This window comes from Ictidomys tridecemlineatus, chromosome 3 (assembly GCF_052094955.1).
Source record: "Ictidomys tridecemlineatus isolate mIctTri1 chromosome 3, mIctTri1.hap1, whole genome shotgun sequence".
Taxonomy (NCBI): Eukaryota; Metazoa; Chordata; class Mammalia; order Rodentia; family Sciuridae; genus Ictidomys; species Ictidomys tridecemlineatus.
Window position 1 is genome coordinate 59,854,204 of NC_135479.1, and position 24,608 is coordinate 59,878,811.

General features: G+C 42.7%; 1 protein-coding gene across 1 annotated transcript in view; it reads right to left on the reverse strand.

The window, feature by feature from the left end:
* Positions 1–368: 368 nt before the first annotated feature.
* LOC144375652 (uncharacterized) overlaps positions 369–24,608 on the reverse strand; it is a 98,178-nt gene continuing 73,938 nt past the window's right edge. Inside the window, exon 4 of the mRNA XM_078041101.1 lies at positions 369–2,255. Coding sequence (XP_077897227.1) covers positions 2,249–2,255 — 7 coding nt within the window. The 3' untranslated portion in view covers positions 369–2,248. The remainder of the gene's footprint in view (positions 2,256–24,608) is intronic.

Consider the following 24,608-nt stretch of genomic DNA (forward strand, 5'->3'; position numbering starts at 1 on the left):
GGTGGGTGGCCAGGAGACCTACGTGGGTGCTGTGAATCTGTGAATCCAGGAGGCCTACATTCCAATGCTCTTTGGCAAATGGATGTTAGCCATTTCCCTCCTTTTCATCCTTACTTCTTTCTGCATGTTTCCATTGATACCCATTCAGGGTTCATTTGGGCTAATGCCCATAGGTCTATAAAGGTATCTGCTTGCATTAATTGCTTTGTTTTGCCACCATGGGCAAGCCTATTCATTGAAAAACAGATAATACCCCTGCACAGACATCTTGTGCTTTTGCACAATTTTGTAATCAATGAGATATAATTTTAAGTCATAAAATTCCTCATAATCCTACTGGACAAGCTTTGGTTGAACAAGTGCAGGGTACTCTTAAAACTTTCATTTTAAAACAAAAACAAACAAGGGGATCTAGCCTCTCTCATATTAATAATGCTTTAAATATTGTTTTATTTACAGTTAAGGCACTCAATATGAAATACAAAATTAACAGTCACAATGGGTCATCAGCTTTGAACAGACATTTTATTCCCAAACCGTCATTACCGAAAATTTAGATAAAATATAGGGTTTCACTGGACACAGGATGACAAGAACCTATGCCCCTGGTCACATCGGGAAAAGGATAGACTGCTATGCTTACAACAACAGGTCCCGTTTGGACTCCAGCTCAATGCATGTGATCTATTAATTATGAATGGACATCAGGGACTTTACAACCTGATTCCCAAGTTTCATTTAATCTTGGATGAGGAGGGTCCCACCAAACAAGAGGACAATGATCACTCTCCTTGAAAGAGAAGAAACATTAAAAGAGGATCCCAAGATACTAGACTTCCAGTAACTTGGAGGGATATAAAATCATTAACAGCCTCAGCTCAACAGCTGTTGGCTCAAATGGGGTTCAAATGTACTCTGGAAAACTTAGTCACTACTTTGATTGCTAAACTCACACAAAACTCTGTAAAAGCTTTGGTCTTAATAATAATGTTGATCCTTTGTTGTACTCCAGATGTGGGAAATTCAGTACAGTCAGACTCCTGGATTTCTAGAATCTATTATAATTTCTGGACTTGCTTGGTTGAGATTGATATTATATCCCTCCAAAAATGTCTCATCGTACCCATTGTGTCTTATCAGACTAACTGTGTTCTTACCATCCCCACAGAATTTAATAGGCCACCATCCTGCACAACATATTCTTAAAAGGTTTATTCCCCTTGATAAAAACTGTGATGATTCCGTGTGAACCTTCTCTCTAAGGCAGAATTTGACATTGACATTCTTCTTAGTGGATATCCCTGGATTAACTCTCAGGGCTTATAAAACCACTATGAACCTTGCCTGTGCTATAGTAAAAAGTATTAGTCATACCTCCATGGCCATTAATAAGCTTAATGAAGAACAAAAACAACATTGTCAAGCCATTCTTGACAATCGGGCTGCAATTGATTATCTGTTATCATTATATCATAAAGGATGTCAGGAGTCTAATCATATGTGTTGCTTCAATTTAAGTGATAACAGTAATTCTATTTCAAGGGAGTTAGATTACCTTAAAGATATCATTAATAAGGTCCCACAAGATGTTGGAGGTTTAGACTTGTTGGATTGACTAACTTCGTGGTTACAAATTTCATCTGAGTCAAACAATTATTCACAGGTTGATGTTTACTGCTATTGAGATTGTTATGTTACGCTTGTTGTTGTCAGGGCCTGCCCTATTTTTTGCCCCTGACAGCATTAAGAAGAAAACAGATATTATTCATCCAAAAGGCCTTAAAAAAAAACAAAAAAAAAAGGGGAGCTATAGGTATTCTGATCATGGAAATATACAGGGAAGCATTCCCCCAGTGAGCAAACTCCCGGGGAGAATGGTGGACCTACTCTGGGCTGTCCGGTATGACTTGTTGGTGCCTCCTGATGAAGAGCTTTATACTTCTGTGACAGAGGCTGAACCATCCTCTGAACTAGTTGGTGGTGATGGTTTTACAAGCATACTAAATGCCACTGAATTGTATACAATAAAATGGAGAGATGGTGAAATTTACACATGATCTTTATCTTAATAAATCCAAGATAGACCTGGAAATGAGAAATCCTCAGGTGTGCAGGTGTCTCTGAAGATGCCCCCTCAGTCCCAAAGAAAAGGAGGCTTGCTGATGACAGCGCTGATTGTGAAGACCTTTCCTGAACTCTTCCTTTTCCTCTCTGGCTCTGCACTGACTCTGAAGGGACCAGAGACCAATTAGCACCTGTGGGGAGAAAAAGGAATATAAAAGGCCAGGAAAGATGAAGGCTCTACTTGAAGTCAAGCTCCGGGCTTTGATTATTATATGGAATAGGTGTTGCAGTGAGAGCCTGGGAGAGCATTCCTCATCCGAAGGTGACCAGGAAAGTCATGGGATTGTCCTTCAATTCAGTCTTCCCTGGAGCCCCCCCTCATCAATTCTCATCTACCGAGTTAATCTTCTGCTTTTTTATTGTGTTAAAATATACATAACATGAAATTGTCTTCATCATTTCTAAGTGTTCGTTTCTATGTCACTAAGTGCATTGTGCAGCCATCATCTACAGCTCTTTTCAGAGCTATCGGTCCACCATTAACACCATCCCAAATGGAATACTCTTTCCCATTGAAGTATCATTCCCTGTGTCCACACCCAGCCTCTGACTGTGGCAGTGGTTGCAGTGACCCAAGATGGAGGTGACCCGGTTGGTAGATGGTGGTCCACATGGGTATGGCGGGAGGGGAGTCCCATGTTGGTAGATGATGGTCCACATGCGTTTGGTGGCTGGAGTTCCTGTGCATGGGCTGTGGCCCAGTGTCCTGAGTGGGAGCAGAGACCAATATTCTTGTGCAGGGTGGGTGGCCAGGAGACCTGCGTGGGTGCTAATGTCATTGGCCTTACTCAGGCACCCAGAGATTCTGCATGGACAAGTGGCCAGGAGTCCTGCACTGACTCTGAGGCCTGGAGACCTGCACAGCATGGGGGTCATGATTCCTGCAAGGAAGCAGCTGTTAGGGGGTCTCTAGTCACTCGCAGAGAACAAGTATTCCCACTTCTTGCATTCCAGGTCCTGGAGCAACACAGAATGCAATCTCTCTCTAAGCCCACCATCTTGGATCCACCCTAATGAAAGTATTTTTATCAGTTGTATTTGATGTAAATAACTTGATATCTTGTCCACATTATATTTATTATAGATTCTGACCCTTAAAGATTTACTTAGGAATATTATTTATGCTTTTTAAGTGCCCTAGATCAAATAATGAATAATAAAATATTTTAAAAGTATTTATCCATCAATAGTTTTTAAACAATCAGTATTACACGTGAAAGTTGAACCGTGATCAGTTTTATTCGGCGTGCAATATCCTCCTTAGTGATATTGACCATGGTCTGAGTGTCTTAGAGTCAAAGCATTTTACTTCCTTCATCACAGAGATTTGATTTTGAGCAAGTCTAGGAATATGCTCTGTCCATGAAGTCCTCCACCACCCTCCGCTTCTCCACTCCAAATGAGGGAGGGAGGGGATTTTCTCCCAGCTCCGTTTGGGACACAGCAGATGAAAGACCACACAGAGGCTCCGAGGAACTGAAGGCAGGTTTCCCACTCAAGTGACCTGGGATAGAGCCCAGAATTTGACCCTCTCCCTGAGAATAAAGAACCATCAACAAAAGAGAGGCTATGGTGGACATGGCGCCAAGAAAACCCCAAGTAAACCCTCCAGTTTCACATGCTTTGAGTTACTGGCTTTTGGTTCACTTAAAAATCACTCCTTTGGGATGTCCACCTGCTGAGCAATGTGTTAAGAGTCTCTGGTGTGTGAGTCTTGACCATAAATAAGTCACTTTCCAGGGATGTGAAGACCACATCTATCAAAACCACCGACTCTTCATTTTGATCTGAAAGTGTCTAACAAGTGACTTTGATGTCAGAAGCCTAAAAACTCCACCCTCACCTCAAGCTGACACCTCCCTGTTCCAAAAATATGACTCATGAAGAGCCATCAGTGTAGACTGTGCATGCAGTCTACACTGCATGACTGCTTCATCTCCAATCACCACCACCTACTCCTTCATCCCATAAATGACCCTGAAGCCCAGCCTCAGGGAGGCAGATTTGACATTTGAGACTCCCATGTTCATACTTGGCTGCCTTGTAAAAAAAAAAAAAAAAAAAAAAAAAAAAAAAGTTATTTTTCATTTGCAAAATGCTTTGACTCTAGGAAGGGCATACTGTGAGAAGGCATGACAGGCCTGGTTTGGTAACAAAAAACCAGTGCCCAGCACCTCTGAAAAACTCCACCTCCTCCCCTTCATCTTGGGGTTTAGGAAGGAAAGCTTCTGCTCTTAAACACATGCTTTTCACTTTGTCTATTGCTGCAGGACAAAGACATGGTTTATAGGGCAAGAACTTTATGAAACTAAAAGGCTGTCATTCCTCACCTCTTTGAAGCCAAGAGTGACCACAGCTCAAGCGGATCAGATGTGAGCAGAAGAAATGTGGGGACTTGGTGAACAGATTGAGTGAAGCCAACAGAGCTGTGTGGCACTCTGTCCTTCCCTTTCCCCCTCCAACCCTCTGAAATGCAACATCTGGGTCCAGGGACAGACTCAGGGTTGGAAACCAGGTCCAGAGAGGCTGAGACAGAAAGATAGTGAGGTGACTGCATAGATGCAGTCCAGGTCATTATTTAGCACCATCTGTGCTCCTACGATGCTGGGAGTTGTAGAAATTCTTGTGTGGGGATAACTCTAATCCCAACTCAGGCCCCAACTTTTCCTTGAATCACTGTGTGAACTCAAAGCAGACCCTTCCCTCCTCTGGGAAATACACATTCCTGACTGATCAGGAGGCAGGGCTGGGGATGCCATGAATGTTTCTGAGGATCTGGTGCCTTTACCTGGCTTCCATCCAAACCCATTCTAATAGAGCACCTCACATTTGCTTTGGGGAGCCAACCCTCCCTCCACATTCATGAGGCTAAGAGAGGCTGATTAAACATTCTGGCACTGTGGACATAAGACAAAGAGGGGCTCACACTTCAGAAATGATGAAGCCTTGGGCAAGTGCTCTGTGGCACTGTTTCCATGCACAGGCCACAGGCAGCACACACCATATGAACACAAGGCCGAGCTGCACCAAGCAGGGTTCTACTGCATCCATCCTGGGAAGACAATAATATGGAACCCTGAAGAACCTCCCTGCCCAACCCCACCCAGCCTGGAGAGCTATGCAGCAGCTACCAGAATGTCCTCTGTGTTAGTTACACTCTAACATTTAGTTGGACTCTTGGAAAACAAAGGCCCAGTGACAAGCACATACTGGCCCAGGGTAGAGGACAGACTCCAGAGGAGAAGGCAGGGTCCTGACCTTCTACATCAGGACTCAGTCAACTGCCATGAATGTCCTGTGAGAGTAGAACTCTCAAGAACATGGGGAACCCTGCTTACCTTTCTCATGTGAGAACATTTCCTCTCAGCACCCCAATAGGCACACACACTGGTACACACACTGACACCTCATATGGGGACCAGAGTGTAGGTCAGAGAAAAAGAAAGAGGCTGGAGAAAGCTCTTCCATGGAACAGGGGTAGCCCATCTCCACGTACCATGATCAAGATCCAGAGCATGGAAGGGGAAAGATGACAGGATTTTAGGTTTGGGGTGTCCCTAAGATGCCCAGGGATCTGCTTAATCAGGGCCATCCCAAAGAGAGCAAGAAGAGTGGCTCTGGTGTAGTTCTGGATGTAGTACTTCCTGGCATGGATGAGGCCCTGGCTCAGCAAAGAAAACAATTGGAATTCCAAGATGGTGGCCTAGAGGGAGGCAGCATTCTGTGTTGCTCTGCTGCAGTCTGGCTGGGCACAATTCAGGAGCCACTTGTTAAAAGAAACTAACTTTATTTTTAGAACCACACATGCCAAACAAAACAGGTCCTCAGGAAAACCTTCAGAGCCCAACTGCCACCACCGGCTTCCCACAAGCCTCTCTCCCAACCACCAGCCTCCCCACCTCCCACAATCCTCCTGCTCTTGAGGCCGATTGGCTGGATCACATAGGCAGAGCCAAAAAAAAGTCCCCCAATGAGCAGCTCCATGGTCTGAAAGGGCAGGGAAACAGCCCAATGAGCATCACCACAGAGGAGCCATTCAGCTAGATGTTGCTGGGGCCTCTGTGAGCCAATCATCAGCTGGCAGTCTGAAAGTTTGCTGGGGCCCCTTCGGCTGTGGCTCTCAACATGGCTCCATGACCCAGATCTCACCTAGTCGGAATACTGCATCTCTGAGAGTTTTAGAGGACCCATATACAGCTGATTTTTGCAGAAATCACCAGCGATGTGACCCCCATGCAGGGCTCCAAGCCTCAGCACTCAAGTAGGACTCCAGACTCTTGGCTCCCTAAACCCAAAGCCTGCAGTTCTAGCTCATGCACGGCTCACAAGCACCTTAGCAGAATCACCAATCAGCACCTCTTCAGAACTCCAGACTGTGCTCTGCTCCCACACAGGTCACTAGGCTACCACCTACCCACAGCACAATGCCATTGGCTCCCCCTGCCTTACCAGACACTCCAGCACTGGAAGCAGACCGACTCCATCTTGGATAACGTTCCTTGCCACATTTGGTGGGGGCAGCTCCCAGATGGGATCTCCATCTGGCCAGGTACCAGGTGTCCAACTTGCCCTGACCCAGCGGGCGATAACTTGGCACAGTTACTACTCAACACAGAAACAGCTCTCAGTTGGACAGGTGTGCAGTATGACCAGGGTGCCACCCACCTGGTGTGATCCTGGGTGTGAGAGGTCCTGTAGTGGGGAAATGCTAAGTGAGAGAGGGGATGGGACTAGAATTTGGAGCCTAACAGAGAGACCAGGAGCTGGGAAATATCTAGGCAAGAGAGGGAGATAAAATACCAGGTGCTCAGGTGTCAGAGGAGTGGTCCCAAAAAGAGATGAGACCCATGAAGTGCAATCTCTCTGCAGGGACTGGCAGGTGGCACTCCCCACTTCCAGACGCCCTACACCAGGACCAGTTTTCCCACCCTGGTTACCTACACCATCCCAAGGGCAGAGGCACCAGTTTAAAACAGACAACCCCACCTATTGGATGAGAAGAGAAGCAGGAAAGAAATGGATCTCTAAAACTAGCAACAACCCTGGTTTCTTCTTTTGAGTTTTTGTTCTCTTTCTCTTCTTTCCCCCTCCAGCCCTCACATCCCCAACACATGTGAAACCAAGAACTTTGCATGAAATAGGATTTTGAGAACTGGATCATCTGAATAATATAATATAGAGCTGTTGTATATGCCCTTTTTTCTCTCTTCTTCCATTTTTCTTTCCCCCTCAAATTTTACTATTTTTACATCTCGTGTTTTTCTTAATACATATGTGTGTTTGTTCTATGTACTCTACTATCTTCCCATGTACTTGTCTACCCTAAATTACTTCCTGTCTATTCTCTTGCTACTAACCCTCTGTCACATTTCCTAAGATTTATTAACTCTATATCCTCACATCCTTCCTCCTATGTCCACCCCCAATTCATTGTCCACCGTCAGAAACTATAAAGCTTTTTACAAAACTACTAGTTATATTGTAGATAATAATTGAATCCAACATCTCTGTACATTGAGACTAAACTGTAAATGTCTTAATAACAGCAAATTGTTCATAAGTGATGTATTGCTGATATTGGGATCTGTTAACATTGTCCTTACCCACAAAGGAGGGATCTTGGAACCTACAAGAGCACTACAAACCTATAGGGTAAAAACAATAATGCACCAGATCCCCAGAGCTGGAAAGGAAGACACATGAGCAACATGAAAAGACAAGGGAAGAAAGTACTGCAGACAAATCAAGGCACCACATCATTAGACTCATTGGCAGCCACAGCAGAAAAAAATGACCGAGAAATATTACAGAATATACATGGTTAAAATATTCTGTGAACTCAAGGAAGACATAAGAGAGCAAATACAGGCAGTGAAAGATCATTTCGACAAGGGCTACATAAACAAATCCAAGAAACAAAAGATCACCTCAACAGGGAGATAGAGGTTCTTAAAAAAAAAAACAGAAATCCTTGAAATGAAAGAAATGATAAACCAAATTATCATTTGATGCTCAAATGAAAGCATCACTAACAAAGCAGACCACTTGGAAGATAGGACATCTGACAGTGAAGATAAAATATATAATCTTGAAAAGAACATAGACCATACAGTGATAAAGGTAAGAAACCATGAGCAGAATATTCAAGAAATAGGGGATACCAAAAAAAGACCAAATTTAAGAGTTATTGGGATAGAGGAAGCTTAGAGGTCCAAGCCAAAGGAATGAACAATCAATTCAATGAAATAATATTAGAAAACTTTCCAAACATGAAGAATGAATTGGAAATCCAGATTCAAGAATCCTACAGGACGCCAAATGTACAAAATCACAACAGACCTACACCAAGGCACATTATAATAAAAATAAGGAAAGGATTTTAAAAGCCATGAGAAAAGGGAATCATGTTACATATAGGGGAAAACCAATTAGGATAATGGCAGAGTTTTCAACACAGACCCTGAAAGCTAGAAGATCCTGGAACAACATTCATCAAGCCCTGAAAGGATAATGGGTGACAACCAAGAATCTTGTATCCAGCAAAATTAAGCTTTAGATTTGAAGATGAAATAAAAACTTGCCATGATAAACAAAAGTTAAAAGAATTTATAGCTAGTAAACTGGCACTACAAAACATCCTTGGAAAAATATTCCATGAAGAGGAAATGAAAAACAACAATGAAAATCAGTAGAGGGAGGTAGCACCCCAAAGGAAAAGCTTATCAAAGAGGGAAATCAAATCAAATTAAACAACAAAAATAAACAAATATGGCTTGTAATACAAACAATGTCTCAATAATAACCCTGAATGTTAATGTCTTAAACTCACCAATCAAAAGATATAGGCTAACAGATTGGATTTTTTAAAAAAAGACCCAACAATATGCTGCCTCCAGGAGACTCATCTGATAGGAAAAGGAATACACAGTCTGAAGGTGAAAGGTTCCCTCATCATTCTAGCCCTGGGATATACCTCGTCTGCATTTTTCAAATCAGTGCAGTCTTATTTCTCTTTGGCCACATTACATTGGAAGGAACCAATGAAGTTTCCTTAGCAGAGTAAACACCACACAGGTCTAAGTTTATTATTTTTTATTTTTATATTGTTTTGGTACTTGGGGTTGAATCCAGGGGCACTTTACCACTGGACTATATCCCTCATCCTTTTTCTTTTGAATTTTGAGACAGATTCTTGGTCAGTGGCTGAGGATCTCTCTGAGTTGCTAGAGCTACCCTCAAACCTACCATTGTCTTGCGCAAAGCCATGTTATTTGGAAATAGGAAAAAAACCCTATATTCAATGCCTGGAGAACAGATAAATTAAGCATGTAACAGTTGCACCAATGAGAGTAGAAGGGTGATTAGTCACTTCTGTGCTGTGGACATGTCCATATTCTGTCTGTTTTCAGACTTGCATACACAATAGTATGTCTTGGTCTGATCCATCAAGATCATCAAGTGACATAGTCTTCTGTAGATTGTTAGATCCCACAGGATAGCCCCAAGACTTAGTCGTGAGTGCCAACCCTTGATCTAGCAACACCAGGTCCAGCCAGTGGGCCCAGGCTAGCTCCCAGAGGTCAGAGGACGCTATTTTCTTCTCAGTACTATCTCAAGGATGAGTCCTGATAAATTCTCCCTAGAAAAGGGTTTCAAATTCATTAAGTAGAAAGAAAAGAAAAGGCATCTCCCTCCCAGACAGGTAGTCAAGACAAAGGTTTTACTAGATGTCAGAAGTTTCCTTACCTCTGGGCATAAGAAGTAGAGATTACACGTGTTCATATATGTCATTGGCAGAGCAGTGTAAATGAATCAGAGACTGATACTGCACCAAATCCATTTCTTATAAGACAGTTGAACATTTACCAGCACCAATCATAATTCCTGAATAATTCCTCTCTTTCTCATGGATTAATGCTGTAAATACCACCACTATATCATTAAACCTTAGAGTATATTTTTAAGATTGTATGGACCTGTTTTCCTAGATTGCAATCCTAATTAGTCCCAAATGAAAGTGATTTGTTCTAAACTGGGTTGATTTTATTTCAATTGACAGGTCACAATAGTGGTTTGGGGCATGATTTGGGGATGGGTGCTGCTTGCCCCTTTTTGGCTCTGGCTGAAGCTCTCCTTTCACCTGGGCTTGATTCAGTTCTACTGGACACACACACTTGCTGCTGCTGCTGCTGCTGCTGCTTCTGCTGCTGCTGCTGCTATAAAACCCTTATAGCTTATACAGAATGTGTCCCGTTGGTCCATTCCCCACAGTGAACCTGTCTATTCTAAATCCTGAACATCCTTCACTAACAAACATGAAACAGGCGTGGATGGCCAAATCTGGTCCAGGGGTAACAGAGAACATAGAGCAGTTGCTAAGGAGAGTTGATGTTCCCAGAGGAAAAGAAGCCAAAGAAACAGTTACATAACAAAAACACATTGATGTATTTAGGATGTCTATACAGAGGGTCTCATTTTTTAAAATGACTTATCTATTAGGTAAACCTGCATACACAAAATAGAAGTAACTGGATCTGTATGTGAGAACTGTAGTGGACTAATAGAACCAGGTGAGAGGTGGAATGCTGTGGCCTGGCCTCCCATGGTGCATTGCTCAATGGGTAGGACTATTCCAGGGACCAGCAGGTACAGTGAAGCCAGGTCCACAGAAGGGAATTAAGCTGGGAGTTCTGATTAACTTTCTGCTTCCTTTCTGAGATGTGTAAGTGTGGTTTGAAATGAAAGTCGGAGTATATAAAGACTGGAGCTTTTTAAAAAAAAAAAAAACTACCTAAAAGAGCAGGACCAGTGCTGCTATCCAAAACGGTTCTTATTTTAATTCTTAATCTGTGCTTAAAGTATGAGCCATTCCCCATGGTACATCTTAGAAGACCCAGTCATTGGCTGTGAGTTCCAGACAGAGTTAAGCCCTGACCTGTCCGTGATGCATAGATTTGTTATGAAAACTTCAGAACCTTCAGCCAGATCATTAAGGCATCTTCCTGAGGGTCAGAAGACATGAGTCTCCCACTTGAGTGGGTAAAATAGCCTTAGATAGTAATGAAGGGAGAAGGTTTGTGATTCCTCCTCACAGAATATTCGAGTTAGAATAAACCTCCACCAGCTCTCTGCCTTCACAGATCCAGGACCTGGTAAGCTCCCACAGTGAACCTCAGCTCAGGAAGCTTGTTCTCCACAAGGCAAGGGAAGAGGCCAAGATGATTGCTGGGGTCCTATTCCATCATAATTCAGTATTTAGCTGGGTGCAGTGGAGCATGCCTATAATCCCAGTAGCTTGGGCAGCTGAGGTAGGAGAATCACAACTTCAAAGCAAGCCTTAGCAACTTAGCAAGGCCTAAAGTAAATTAGCAAAACCCTGTCTCCCCAAAAAAAATTTTTTTAAATAAAAAAACTCTCAGTATTTCTTTTTCTGGAATGACATATCCCGGCCTTATTTTTTATGTTCTATGATATTTCTATTGCTGCATGTATTTTGAAAAGCAAACTTTCCCAGGAGCTTGATGTTTTCTCCATTTCTATCAAGAAGCCAGAACTACTTGAGAGTGAAGATTAAGGTCTCTCACTTTTGTTGTTCTGAAAGAACAGATGAGAATGGCATTGGACTCCACTACTGAAGAGAGCAGTGATTTGGATTATGGTCTTTGACTGCCTCGGAGCTATGGCTGTGCTTTTGCTCTGGGAACTTTCTGTGCAAAGGTGCAGGATGAGATTACCCGGGAGCTATGGTAATGCCAAGCCTGAGGAAGTTCTGTGCAGAACAATAACAGTCTTGACCTTGAGCGTAGACTGCTGGGGATAGAGAATTCTGAGCATCACAAGATAACCACAGTAGCTTGCAAACACTGCACACCACTTTAAATGTTATGCGTAGTGGTTTCTTTATTGATGGCCTTATTTGAAAACCTTACTGCTTTACTGACACATGGTTATTATTGTTGTTGTTCTTTTATCTCCTTCTTGTTTGGAAGCATGTGTGATCCTTAGAACTGGAAACACGTGAAAAGCCATACCTCCAACTTTATATGCAAATTCATGCAGTTTGCAACTGGATAAGGTAAACTGATTTGTTCAAAATTTATAATTCATCCTTATTGCATCTCTGTTAAAACAATGTTCGAGGCTGGAGTTGTAGCTCAGCAGTAGAATACTCACCTAGCACATGTGAGGCCCTGATCAAACCCTGAGGGTTTGATCCTCAGCCCACATATAAAAAAATAAAATGAAAGTATTGTGTCCACCTATAACTTAAAAAAAAATTTAAAACAAAACAAAACAATGTCCTACTGCAGAATCCCTCTGACTATATACCAGGCAAAAAGGTTCTGAGTTATCAGAAATTGCAGACTAGCAATAGAAAACGTATACTGGATGTGAGCTCCTAAGAAGGGAATATCAGTAGTTAACTAGTATGGTCAATCCCACTTGTTCACACACCATGCTCTTATATGGACTATTGAGAGCCACAGCCAAAGGGGCCCCAGCAAACTTCCAGCTGCCAGCAAACTTCCAGCTGCCGGCTGATGATTGGCTCACAGTGGCCCCAGCAACATCTAGCTGATTGGCTCCTCTGCGGTGATGTTCATTGGGCTGTTTCCCTGCCCTTCAGACTGCCAGCTGATGATTGGCTCACAGCGGCCCCAGCAACATCTAGCTGATTGGCTCCTCCACGGAGCTGCTCATTGGGCTGTTTCCCTGCCCTTTCAGACCACGGGGCTGCTCATTGGGGGACTTCTTTGGCTCCGCCCACGCGACCCAGCCAATCGGCCTCAAGAGCAGGAGGATTGGGGGAGGTGGACAGGTTGGTGTGGGTGAGAGGCTTGTGGAAGCCGGTGGTGGCAGTTGGGCTCTGAGGGTTTTTTTTTCCTGAGGAGCTGTTTTGTTTGGCATTTGTAGTTCTAAAAATAACGTTAGTTTCTTTTGACAAGTGGCTCCTGAATTGTGCCCAGACAGACTGCGGCAATGGACCAAACAGCTATTAGAGCTGGAAAGTCTCATCATCAAACTTCACAGGACTTCTGTACCTTGAATCCAAAATACATGTTCATTTGAATTTTGTTATTTCACATTCTCAAATTATTTTTCCATTAAACAAAATTAATTATTGTCTCATAATATACATATGTGCATACATATGTGTGTATATACATATATCTCAATCCCCTCTTACATGAGATTTCTCTCTTTCTGTGGTTTCAGTTCTCAATAGTCAACTGTGGTCCAAAATAGTAAATATTAAATTATAGAATAACAATTTGTAATTTTTAACTTTCTCACTGATCCAAGTATCCGAATTAAATTTCACACCACTCCACTCCATCCTGCCTATGCCGTGAATTATTCTATTGTCCCTTATATCAACAGTGTATAAGTTAACCACTCAGCTACTTAATAGCCATATAGGTTATCAAATCAACTGTGGTGGTATTACAGTGCTTATATACAGGATTTGGTACTATCTATACTTTCAACCATCCACTGGGGATCTTCTAACATATCCCCTGAGGGATTTTAGCAATAAAAATGTATTGCTTAGAATTTTAGCAATAAAAATATATTATTTGGAATGTATTCCCTGAGGGATTTTAGCAATAAAAAAGGCATGGCTAAAGTACCTAAAATATAGAAGTGCTAAAAATACCAGCAGCCTCTTCGTACTGTAATCCAATGAATATTTTAAGTCTTCTTCTGGGAACCAAAACAGAATTAGAACATGAACTTCTTGGAAGAAGTGTGTTTTTCCTAGGCTTCTTTGATGTCTCATCTGTGGAAATGTGGGATTGCTTAATTTCCATTTTCCCACATAAACTACTCCTCCATTCAATTCCCTGAAACTGTTTACTTCTGCCCCATCTCAGACTCTGTGGATAAGGGCATTTGCTTGTAAAGCTCTCTCTTCCAAATAAGCTGCACACCACACTGGAATCTCTTTCAGTTCACTCTCCATGACCACAGAAGATGGCTCCAGTGTCAGTTCTGCTTTTCTTACTGTGCCTGGATTAAGTAAGTCTGTTCACACCTGTGTTCATCAGAGGTCAGCAGACATGGTTGCACAGAGTTTGGATGTCCTTGTTCTGTCATAGGTCCTCTGTGATTTTATTGGGATGTTTTAGTATGGAACAAGGTACTCACTTCATTGTGGCAGGGAAGTACAGTGTGAAATACTCAGCGATTATGATAGGCTGGGATTTCTCTGTCTCTGTGGCACTAGGAAGCAGAGCAAATTCAGAGTATTTCCCCAAAAAAATTAACAATTGATCCACTACTCTCATGTCTATGTAATATACTACATCTTACTTGTTGTATATATTATAATACATACAATAAGTATTAAATATTCATATATAGATATATGAAATAAGGAAACTCACCAGGCTGAAATGAAAGACACCATTTGTATAGAGTGGAAATTTCTATGCAACCCATCCAATACAGGAGGGCATTCTGAATGAAGTAGAAGTTAAATAAACTTTTGAACTACAATAAAAATCTGACAAAAATAAATTTGCATTCTTTATTAGATCTATGCCCTTGCTTACAATTAGTGAAAGTAACTTTGCAAGTATGTTTAAAGACAAACTTTTATAAGACATAATTTTTCAAATTCAAAAATGAACAAAGAAATGTAAAAGAACACAATAACAATGTATGATACTAGAATGAAACCTACACTTAATTTGTGAGATAGGCATATAACATTTTTCAAAAGAGTTAACAGACATCCCAATTTCACCGCTGCCCAGAGATATATAAAATTAAACTGAGTATCTTAAGATTTTAAATATTAAGTGAGGAAATTTTAGCTCATCCATTCTATCTAATTTACAAAATTCATGACTGGCTTGCATTTTAAATTCTATACAAATTTCATTTAATACCCTTAAGCATCATAAAATATCAATAGTTGGTATAAAATATCACTATTTTTTAATCTTCTAAAAGAGTGACAAATTTTGTTTATCACCATATTATCCAGAATTAGAAGTTGCCTTGATATATTTCAAAGCAATGTTGGTTGTGGGAGGCCATCCTGGCAGGTGATTTGAATTACCTCCCTGACTGGGTGAGAGGCACTTAGACACAGCTGTGTCAGAGCTAGTCCCCACCCTTCTCAAGGTCTGAGGGTTTGTCCGTGCAGAGGCTGCCTGGCCACTGCCTGAAGACCCAATCTATGCCCCTGACCTTGGGATGCTGCCCCCCTTAACCTTCATTAGATGGGATTTTCCCTGGAATTTTTTGTTCCCCAATAAAAGCCCACTCCCTGGCATGTTTCTCTCTCTCTCTCTCTCTTCCTCTTCCTCTCTTCCTCTCTTCCTCTCTTCCTCTTCCTCTCTTCTGTAAACCTTGCCACTGCATTAGGTGGCTAGAGGCAGTAGCTAGGAGAAGCCGACCTGGAGCTGGTATTAAAGGTAATAAGAGTCTTGTCTCTTTAATTTAAACTCCCTAGCAATTACTCATGAATGGAACCTTCTTTCATGAAGTCAGAGCTGTGATGTCCAGTGATGTCCTGTGAAACACAATTCAGCCAGTGGAAATTAATTTAAAATTATGTAATTAATGTTCATCACTGGGTCATAAGCAAAAGTCAAACATAGAATTGCTGTCAGTTGAAAAGAAGCACTAATAAGTATATTTTGAAAAAAATATTATTTGCTTTCATAAAAGCCAGGAAAGTAAACATACCGAATTCTGATTTTGATATAAATGCAATATTGAAACCTAAAACATAGTCATGAGTTTTAGTGGACCCACTTCAATTGCCAAAATTTTTCAACTGCTTTCACATGGGGGAGAAAATTAAACACTAATTATAAAAACACACGAGCCACCACCCTCTGACTCTTATGCACCTAGCCCAGGTCAGCTGGTGTCCCCAGCTCCACAGACTGGAAGATCTCGTGCTTGGTCCATTCTGTCCCCAGTTGTGGATGTCCCTTTCTCTGCATGGGTCCAGGGGATTTCTCCCAAGAAACCACCTGCATTTGCAATAAATGGTTTTTGTGGGGGTTTTTTTTCCCCCTCTCTCTCCAAGTCCTGCTGAAATATCTAAGGAAAGAACAAACCCTTGGGATGGCCTACTTAAGGAAACGTCCCTGAGCATCTGGGGACAAAGGGCCGTCAGGACCTCCAACAGGCCTTTTTCTCACCGCGGACTGGAAGCCTGCTCCACCCCTGCGGAGGAGATGCTTCCCAGGCTGGTTTCTGAGGGATCCTGGAGCAGGGAGGCTCCACACGCATGAGCATCACCTGGGGCAGAAAGCGGGATTCGGCGCCCTCTTGTGGCCATGGGGGCTTCCAACAGGTTGCTTCCTCACCGTAAACAGGGCGCCAGCCAGCCCCAAAACTGAACAGAGACTCCTCCTGGATATAGTCCTGAGGGAACTCCAGATTCGCCAGGGAGTTAATGCCAGAGCATAGGCGCAATGTGCAAGTCCAGCGTCGTCTGGTGGCGGGTCGGGGCGCAGCACAAGGACTTCACATTAACTGTGCAAGATGACGACTTGGCCCTTGGAGCCAGCTTGCCTGCTGATTCTTCACTGGCCTTGAATTTGACTTTTGCACCTAGGCGATCTCATTCATAGCACACATTGTTCATAGTATTCTCTTACGATTCCTTTTCTTTCTATAAGGTCTATTGTCATCCCCCACTTTAAAATCTAATTACATTATTTGGGGTCTTCTTTTTCTTTTTTTCTTTTTTGTTCCGTCCAGGTTAATGCTTGTGAATTTTGATCTTTTCAAAGAACAACTTTGAATCTGATGTAATCCTATAACATTAGTTTTATCCTCTATTTCATTTATCTCCATCTTTTTAATCTTTATTATTTTCTTCCTTCTTTCAGTTTGATTGGTTTTTGTTTTTCTAAGTCATTAGCATGACTAGGTATGGACCTGATAAGTATCGTGAAAAGAACACAGAGTACACAAAAAAAAAGGAAAATGAACATACAGTCAGCATTTTTAGCCATTAGGTAAATGCAAATTAAAATCATAAGAAGAGACCAGTGCACTCCTATCGGAATAGCTGACATAAAAAGTCACCACACCTAAAGCTGGTGAAAAGGCAAAAAAAAAAAAAATTGGATCACACACACATTGCTAGTAGGAATATAAAATAGCACAGCCACTGTAGAGAACAGGTTGGTAGATTTTTTTTTTAAATAAAAGATGCTATTTGATACATCAAATGCATTACTGAAAACATATGAAGAGAAATTAACACACTAATATTCACACACACTCAAAATATCCTTATGCTCAATCTTTTCTAGCACCTTTATATGTAATAGCTAAGAATTATAATCAACCCAAATGATGTCCATTTGTAGATGACTTAACACACAAACCGCTATATCCATAACATGGAAAAATACTCAGAAATAAAAAGAAATGTAAATTTATACATGCAACAACCTGCATGAATCTCCAGATAATTATTCTGAGTGAAAATAGCCAATTACAAAAGAATACATACTATAGGATTGATTTATGTAATATTCTCTAATGATAAAATTATAGAAATGGCAAAAGATAGTAGTAGTTGCCAGGAGGAAAGTGGTGTGGCTGTTAAAAGGACGAGATGAAGGCTCTGAGGTGATAGAAATGTCCTGCATCCTGACTGTATCAACATCATCCTCCTCGTAGTAATATTGAACCACAGTTTTGCAAGATGTTACCATGGGGGGGGGGGGACTGAGTAAAGGGTGCAAATGATCCATTGTTTTTGCAAATGTATGTAAAATAAAATGTTTATGTAAAATAGAAACAACCCAAATAGCTAACAATCAGGATGGTATGATTACAGGTGATTCCTACATTTTTAATTCATGTTTTAAGTGATCATCAAGGCAAACATAATTAGTTTTAGGCAATGCAAATAAACTTTATTCATTATAATTTTGCAAAAACAAATTTTAAACTGCTTAAAAAACCAACAGTAAGAATTAGGAATCCTTACTGGAGGAATTAGATACCTCATGCCCTGGAAAATGAAAATTTTACAGGTGGGAGTATAAAATGATATGATCACACTGGGAAACAGTGTCATTGAAAATGACTTTAAAATTTGGACATCCATCTATCATATGAGCTGGTATTAAACCAATTGTTTTAGTCAGACCTATCTCCATTCTCAGCCTGGGGCAGGGCTGGGACAAATGTGTCCCCATTTTTGTTTAGTCCTATCTGAGTTGAACCATCTGGAGTTGCACAAAGAAAGTGGATCCAGACTTAGAGCGCCAGGTACTTCTGAGATACCTTCCTGCCTGGGGTTTCTTTGATCAGAACCAACCTTCAAGTTCTGGTTCACGGTATACATATTCAAGAGAGAACAAGGTCAGGGGGAGACACCTTTGGGGTAAAACAAGGAGTAGACACTCAAAAGAGAATGCAGACTATCCCCAGAGAAGAGAAAACCACCTGCTGGTATGGGGTGTTAAGATTTATAGAGAGCTGGTGCTAAGGGCTGGACAGGAGGTAGAGCAGGGTAGAACTACACAATTTTGCACCAGTTTTTCCTTTACTTGCATATTTCCCTTATTTTACAAGGGCATAAGTCAAGAGCATGTTGCTGTACCTCAAGACTTACAATTGTGCTTTCTGCATTTCAATGGCTTATGGGTGTTTGCTTTAAGATTCTCTTTAGCCTAAATCCCTGTCTCATCCCCCCACCACATACATACAGAGGTAGCTCAATGACTGTCATGTGACGTGCTAAAATATTACAGTTCAGGTTTACTGCTGCAGTCTGGCTGGGCACAATTCACAAGCCACTTATCAAGCAGAAACAAACTTTATTTTTAGAACACACGCAATATCACACAAGCTCTTCAGGAATTCCCTCAGAGCCCAACTGCCACCACCAGCTTCCCACAGCCTCTCAACTCCCCACTCCTCCTGCTCTTGAGGTCGATTGGCTGGGTCATGTGGGCGGAGCCAAAAGAGTCCCCCAAAGAGCAGATCCGTGGTCTGAAAGGGCGGGGAAACAGCCCAATGAGCATCACCGCAGAGGAGCCAATCAGCTGGCAGCTGGAAGTTTGCTGGGGCCCCTTTGGCTGTGGCTCTCAACATTTTTCCTAGCTTTTTACACTCCTCAGGAAAATTCTGTCTTATTCTTCCTAAGAATGAATAAAGACAGCTATAGATTAGTGGGATAAAGCAATGTGGTTAACGGCTGGAGAAGAAAGACCTAGTCACCCTGCTTTATAAATTATCTCAACAGGTATGAAACCATGTGAGCACATTTTATGGGGAGAGAAACAGATTGAATTTGTGCTCAGGAATACGAAATCATTCTAAAATTCATTTCTTGAAAAAAAATTTAAAAAGGAAAGCAATCAGAACAAGGCATCCTAGGGTAGGAACAGCTATGACATATTTCCCTGGGATCCTTGTACCAGGAGCCTGCTATTTATAAATACTTTCACCCTTCCCCTACCTTCATTCCCAATTTGCTAGCCCTTCTGTCTGAATTCTTGACAAGATAAATCCTCTTTGCCTTTGGTACAGTCACAAGTTGCTGACCTGTGTCAGCAGGTGAACCCAATCTGGAATTTTTCTCAAAGGGCAAGAATGAGACAATCATATTCATGAATGTCAGACACTCATTTGGAGGCTCTGGAAAAGACCACTTTCAGAACCTGGCAAGGCACTTGTTGCTCAGGATGCAGTAAACAAGAGTTGGTTGCAGGGATAGACCCACAAATGCCTTCTGCACAAGTTATTAAGGGCCCCCAGCAGCAAGGTAAAGGCCCAGGAGAAAGGCCCCCCCACCTGGACCATGCACCGGAAAATGGACAGCCCCAGCTAGAGCAAAAGAGAAGATTGAAGTCAGGACTGAATATTCAGTATATCTTTCTATTTATCCTAAATCCCTACCTTATGCCCCACCATGGACAGAGGTATCTCAATGATTGACATGCTCACTAAAATATGCAGTGCAGGCTTACCTATTTTTTTTTTACATTCCCCCAGAAGTACCCACCCCCAAACCTGGCCCTAAACCACTGTTGTACCTGCTTTCCCAGTTTACTTTTCTCTGAAAACTGATTCCTTCAGGCTGTTGCACAAATGGCACATGAGGCCTACTTCTAATAAAGTGTCTGTCTTGACCACCTGCCCAGACCATGGACTCTTCTTTCTTTTTCTTTCTACTTAAACTATTTTGAAGTCTTTTCATAGAAGGCATCTTTCAGGACCTGGCCCTGAGATAGTACAAGAATGAGGAAAGCAGGGCCTGGGGATGTAGCTTATTTGGTACAGTGCTTGCCTCCCATGTACAAGGCCCTGCCTGGGTTCAATCCCCAGGAAAGAAAGAAAGAAAGAAAAAAAGAAAAAAAGAAAGAAAGGAGGGAGGGAGGGAGGGAAGGAAGGAAGGAAGGAAGGAAGGAAGGAAGGAAGGAAGGAAGGAAGGAAGGAAGGAAGGAAGGAAAGAGAGAGAGAGAAAGAAAGAAAAGAAAGAAAAAGAAAGGAAGGAAGGAAGGAAGGAAGGAAGGAAGGAAGGAAGGAAGGAAGGAAGGAAGGAAGGAAGGAAGGAAGGAAGGAAGGAAAAAGAAAAGAAAACAAACAGGAAAGCAGCTCTGGTCCACCAACAGCTGTTCTGGGACTATGGGGGTAGACCAGGAGTTGCTAAGATTAGAGCTGGCCCTCACAGCTAGGACCACTGTCCCTTTGAAACATAAACAACTTCACAGAGTGTCAATATCCAACCAGGTCAACATGAAAGTACAAGTGATTAGAACAACAACAACAATATCCAATCTGTCACTATGGCTTTACACAGATAAAACTTAGAGATAGTTTAATTCAAAGAAGTCACCAAACCTCACTTGTTCTGGCTTTGTAAGTGATTGCTGGTTCTCTCCCAATCAGCATTCACCTCTCTCCAGTCTTCCTTCTCCTGGATAAGATGCCATAAGGCCACCATCGATAGAATTCCCTGCTTCCTGACAGCACCTCTTTAGGAAAAAAAGTTCCTGTCCCTTAAACTCTGCCCCAAATACCTTAACACAATCCAAATCTTATCTGAGAACTTTTTTTTAACACCCCTTTAACCAAGACAACGCCCAATTTTGTCCATGGTGTTTTCCCTGGCCACAATGAATAATACACCCAAGTTGTTTGCAAACACAGTTGTATCTTGATTCTTGGTTGTATTTTAAGCTGCAGAACCCCAACAGTACCCCCTAAAAACCAAAAGAGGAGATCTGTGGAAGATGTCTGATTTTGTCTGGGAAATTCAGAAATGGATTTATTGACTATAGAGACCACTGAGTTGGCCCTAAAGCATAAGAAGCAGCCTTGGCCAAATTAAAAATAAGACTGGCCTCCTGGTGGAAGTCAAGGTCTAGGTCAGGACCAAAGCCGGAAAGAGCCAGGGAGGGCTGCAGAGAAAGGGAGATGAGGAAGATCCCCCAGTGGGTGCACCAGGCCTGTCAAGAATGGGGCTCAAGACAGAGGAGCCAGAGCCAGGAATGGTTCTCACAGGCATGCTCTTCTGTGTCCTAAAGGCCACTGTCTCACCTCAAAGGTGCAGTGGCCCTTCTGAATTATAGGATCTCTGTGTGAACTGACCAGCACAACCAGTCACACCTCCAATCTGCCCCCGTCGATGTGATCATTATGAAAATCACCCTGCACATTTTTAACGCTGGGGTTAGGGAGCCCTGCCTAAGGTGCAGAAATCATTTTTACACTGGGCTGAACCTGCTCAAGTCTGAAATCTCTGCTGAAAGCAGCAGGGCCCCACAGTGCTGAGGTCCTTCTGACCTTAAAGGTCCGTGGAGGGGCTTCCCAGGGCCATGGAGAAGGGGAGGAGGCGGGTGACAGGAGGTGTTCAGGACCCTGTTCCTCAATCCTGCTTTCAACAGAGCATTTCCAAGTTTTCTTTGAAAATGCTCAAATTTATCAAAGAAAAGTGAAAATACAAAACAATCACTTCAAAACAGAGCCTGGAGGTCTGGAAGCAGAAGGAAAGCCCAATGAAGGTCTTTCTGAAGAATCTACAGAGCCAGGGGTCTGGGAACTGGCCCCTGAGGACAGAGGAGAGCAGTCAGATCAGAGAAAGACCAAGGCAGACTTGACCAGACTTTGAGACTAGGCTCTCTGAGTGCCACTGAGGCTCCAAGTGTTAGGCCAGATTCGTGGGACCCCAGTAGACCTCCAGGAGCCGAATCTGATGCAATCACACAAGAGTCTTTATTGTAAGCTCGAGCCTGGACTCACAACCGTTCCCGATGCAGCAGTCCCAGGGAGTGAGTCCCGGTCCTTTGTTCAGTGAGATTTTATAGGTTTTGGGGGGATACTCTATGCGTCACAACGTCACACAGCAAATCATTCCACACCGTGGGAAAGTCAAACAACAACTCTTAACATTGATTAGCACATTCAATGGCGGGAACAAGTTGGGTAGGGGTGATTGGTTAGTACAAGAGGGGGATTCCTTTGAACTGATTGGTTTAGGCCACGAGGGGTGTACGTGCTGAACTACATGGTTTCCCAACATGTTATCAACCACCATAAACTACTGGGGGGTCATCTGGCATCCCAGGTATTTTCCCTGTCTCATGCTGATTGGTGGTTGCTAGGGGGTTGCTATGGGTCCTCACCTAGCCTAACTGAGTCAGGGACGCCTGGCACCTCAGACCTCTCCTGTTATTTGCAGACAAACAACTCAGCAGGGTGGGTATATGCTTAGGAGTGCTCTGTGGGTCTTTCCAAGGACAAGGGTCACGCCCCCTTCCTTAGGACAGGCCTTGAGGTAGAAGCTGCTGTTATTTATTTATTTTTTCAAATGGAGTCACATTAGTTTCTCACAAGGAGCTCATTCTGCGCCACACACCAGGCGGACACTCTCTGCACCACATTCTAGACTCAGAAGCCTCAGCACAGGGAACCCACAACCGCTCTCCCCACCCACACAGGTCAATTGCCAGCCTCAGTCAATCAGTGGTCAGCCCCACCGACCGGGGAAACAGCCAGTCCAAATGCTCTGCCTTGGAAACGGAAGTGGAGTCGGATGCACTCCACTCATTGAGCCAGCTGTGGGGAACACCTGGGCCAAGCTTGGGGCCTGAATGGTGTGGCTGAATCATGGGTTGCAAAAGACCTAAAGACCAGTTTCTGTAGTAGAAGGAGATGGTCCTTGAACAGTTCATATCATGGTAGAACCCACTCCAACTGTGCTGTACCCTGGAGCAAGTCCCTTGGGCCTGCTGCCCCATCTGACACAGAAAGGAGTCAGAGGAAGTGGGGTCTACGTTTAGGGACACACCCTGGTCCAGGAGGATCATCATGGAGAAAATGGAACCTTTATTGCAAAATGGAATGCCACCGATAGAACGTGACCTTAAAAAGCAATACTGTGGTCCTTGAAAAATTAAAAGTGCCATGGGCTTCAGCAGTTCTCCACCTGGGTGTAGATACATTAGAAATGAAAAACAGGTGCTAGTACCACCATGTTCACAACAGTATTATTCATAACAGTCAAAACTTGAAAACAACTCAAATGTCCATAGAAGAATGGATAAATATACAAAATGTAATATATTGTAACAGGGAGTTAGGCAGCGGGTACTTTGTCATGCAAATTAAAGGAATGAAATCCACAGACACAAGAGCAAAAGCATGGAGTAATACAAAGAAAGCAGAGCTCCCAAGGGGGAGGGGCCCCCAAAGGGGGATGTCAACAGTTATCTGTGTTCTGCGGGGGGGGGGGGGGGGGGGTGTTAAAGGCATATTTGAAGACCCAACACAGATGATTGGTGGAGTGAGGGATGTCAACATGAACCAATTAAGCTCTTCATGCTCTGAGCCTGATAAGTCAAATCAGAAATGCACAATTTCAATCCCTTATTTACATACTAATTTACATAATTGAAAGGATGGGTCTCACCTGGTGGTTTTTAACACCTCTATTAAGAAGAGGAACCACTCCCAGTAGGAGTCTGCTTTGGTCAGCCATGGCTAGGGGTAAGTGTAAGGGGAACTAGGGAAGGTTGGCCATGGTTGAAGCTGTGAGGAACAGAAACAGATATTCTAACTAGGAAGAAGTCATTGTGGTTCATGCTGGCAGGGGATTGCAAGTCCCAGGCTGTCTTTCAGACCCCATGTCTCCTTTCATGTTGGCATGATGTCCCCCTCCCCTCCTGTCCTTCTCTAAGGCCCTTATCCTGGCTGCCTATGGGAGATCTAGTTTGCTGCCTCAATATGTACCTACAATGGAATGTCATTTGGCCTTAAAATTTCTGACACATACCACAAGATAAATGTGAGAACATTGCGTTAAGTGAAATAAAACAGATGCAAGAGGACAAAGGTCAGGGGGAATGGGGAGTAATGACAAGGATATGGGAATGGGAAGGACAGTAGAATGAATCAGACATAACTTTCCTATGTTCATATATGAATACACGACCAGTGTAACTCCACGTGATGTACAACCACAGAATGGGAAGTCATTCTCTATG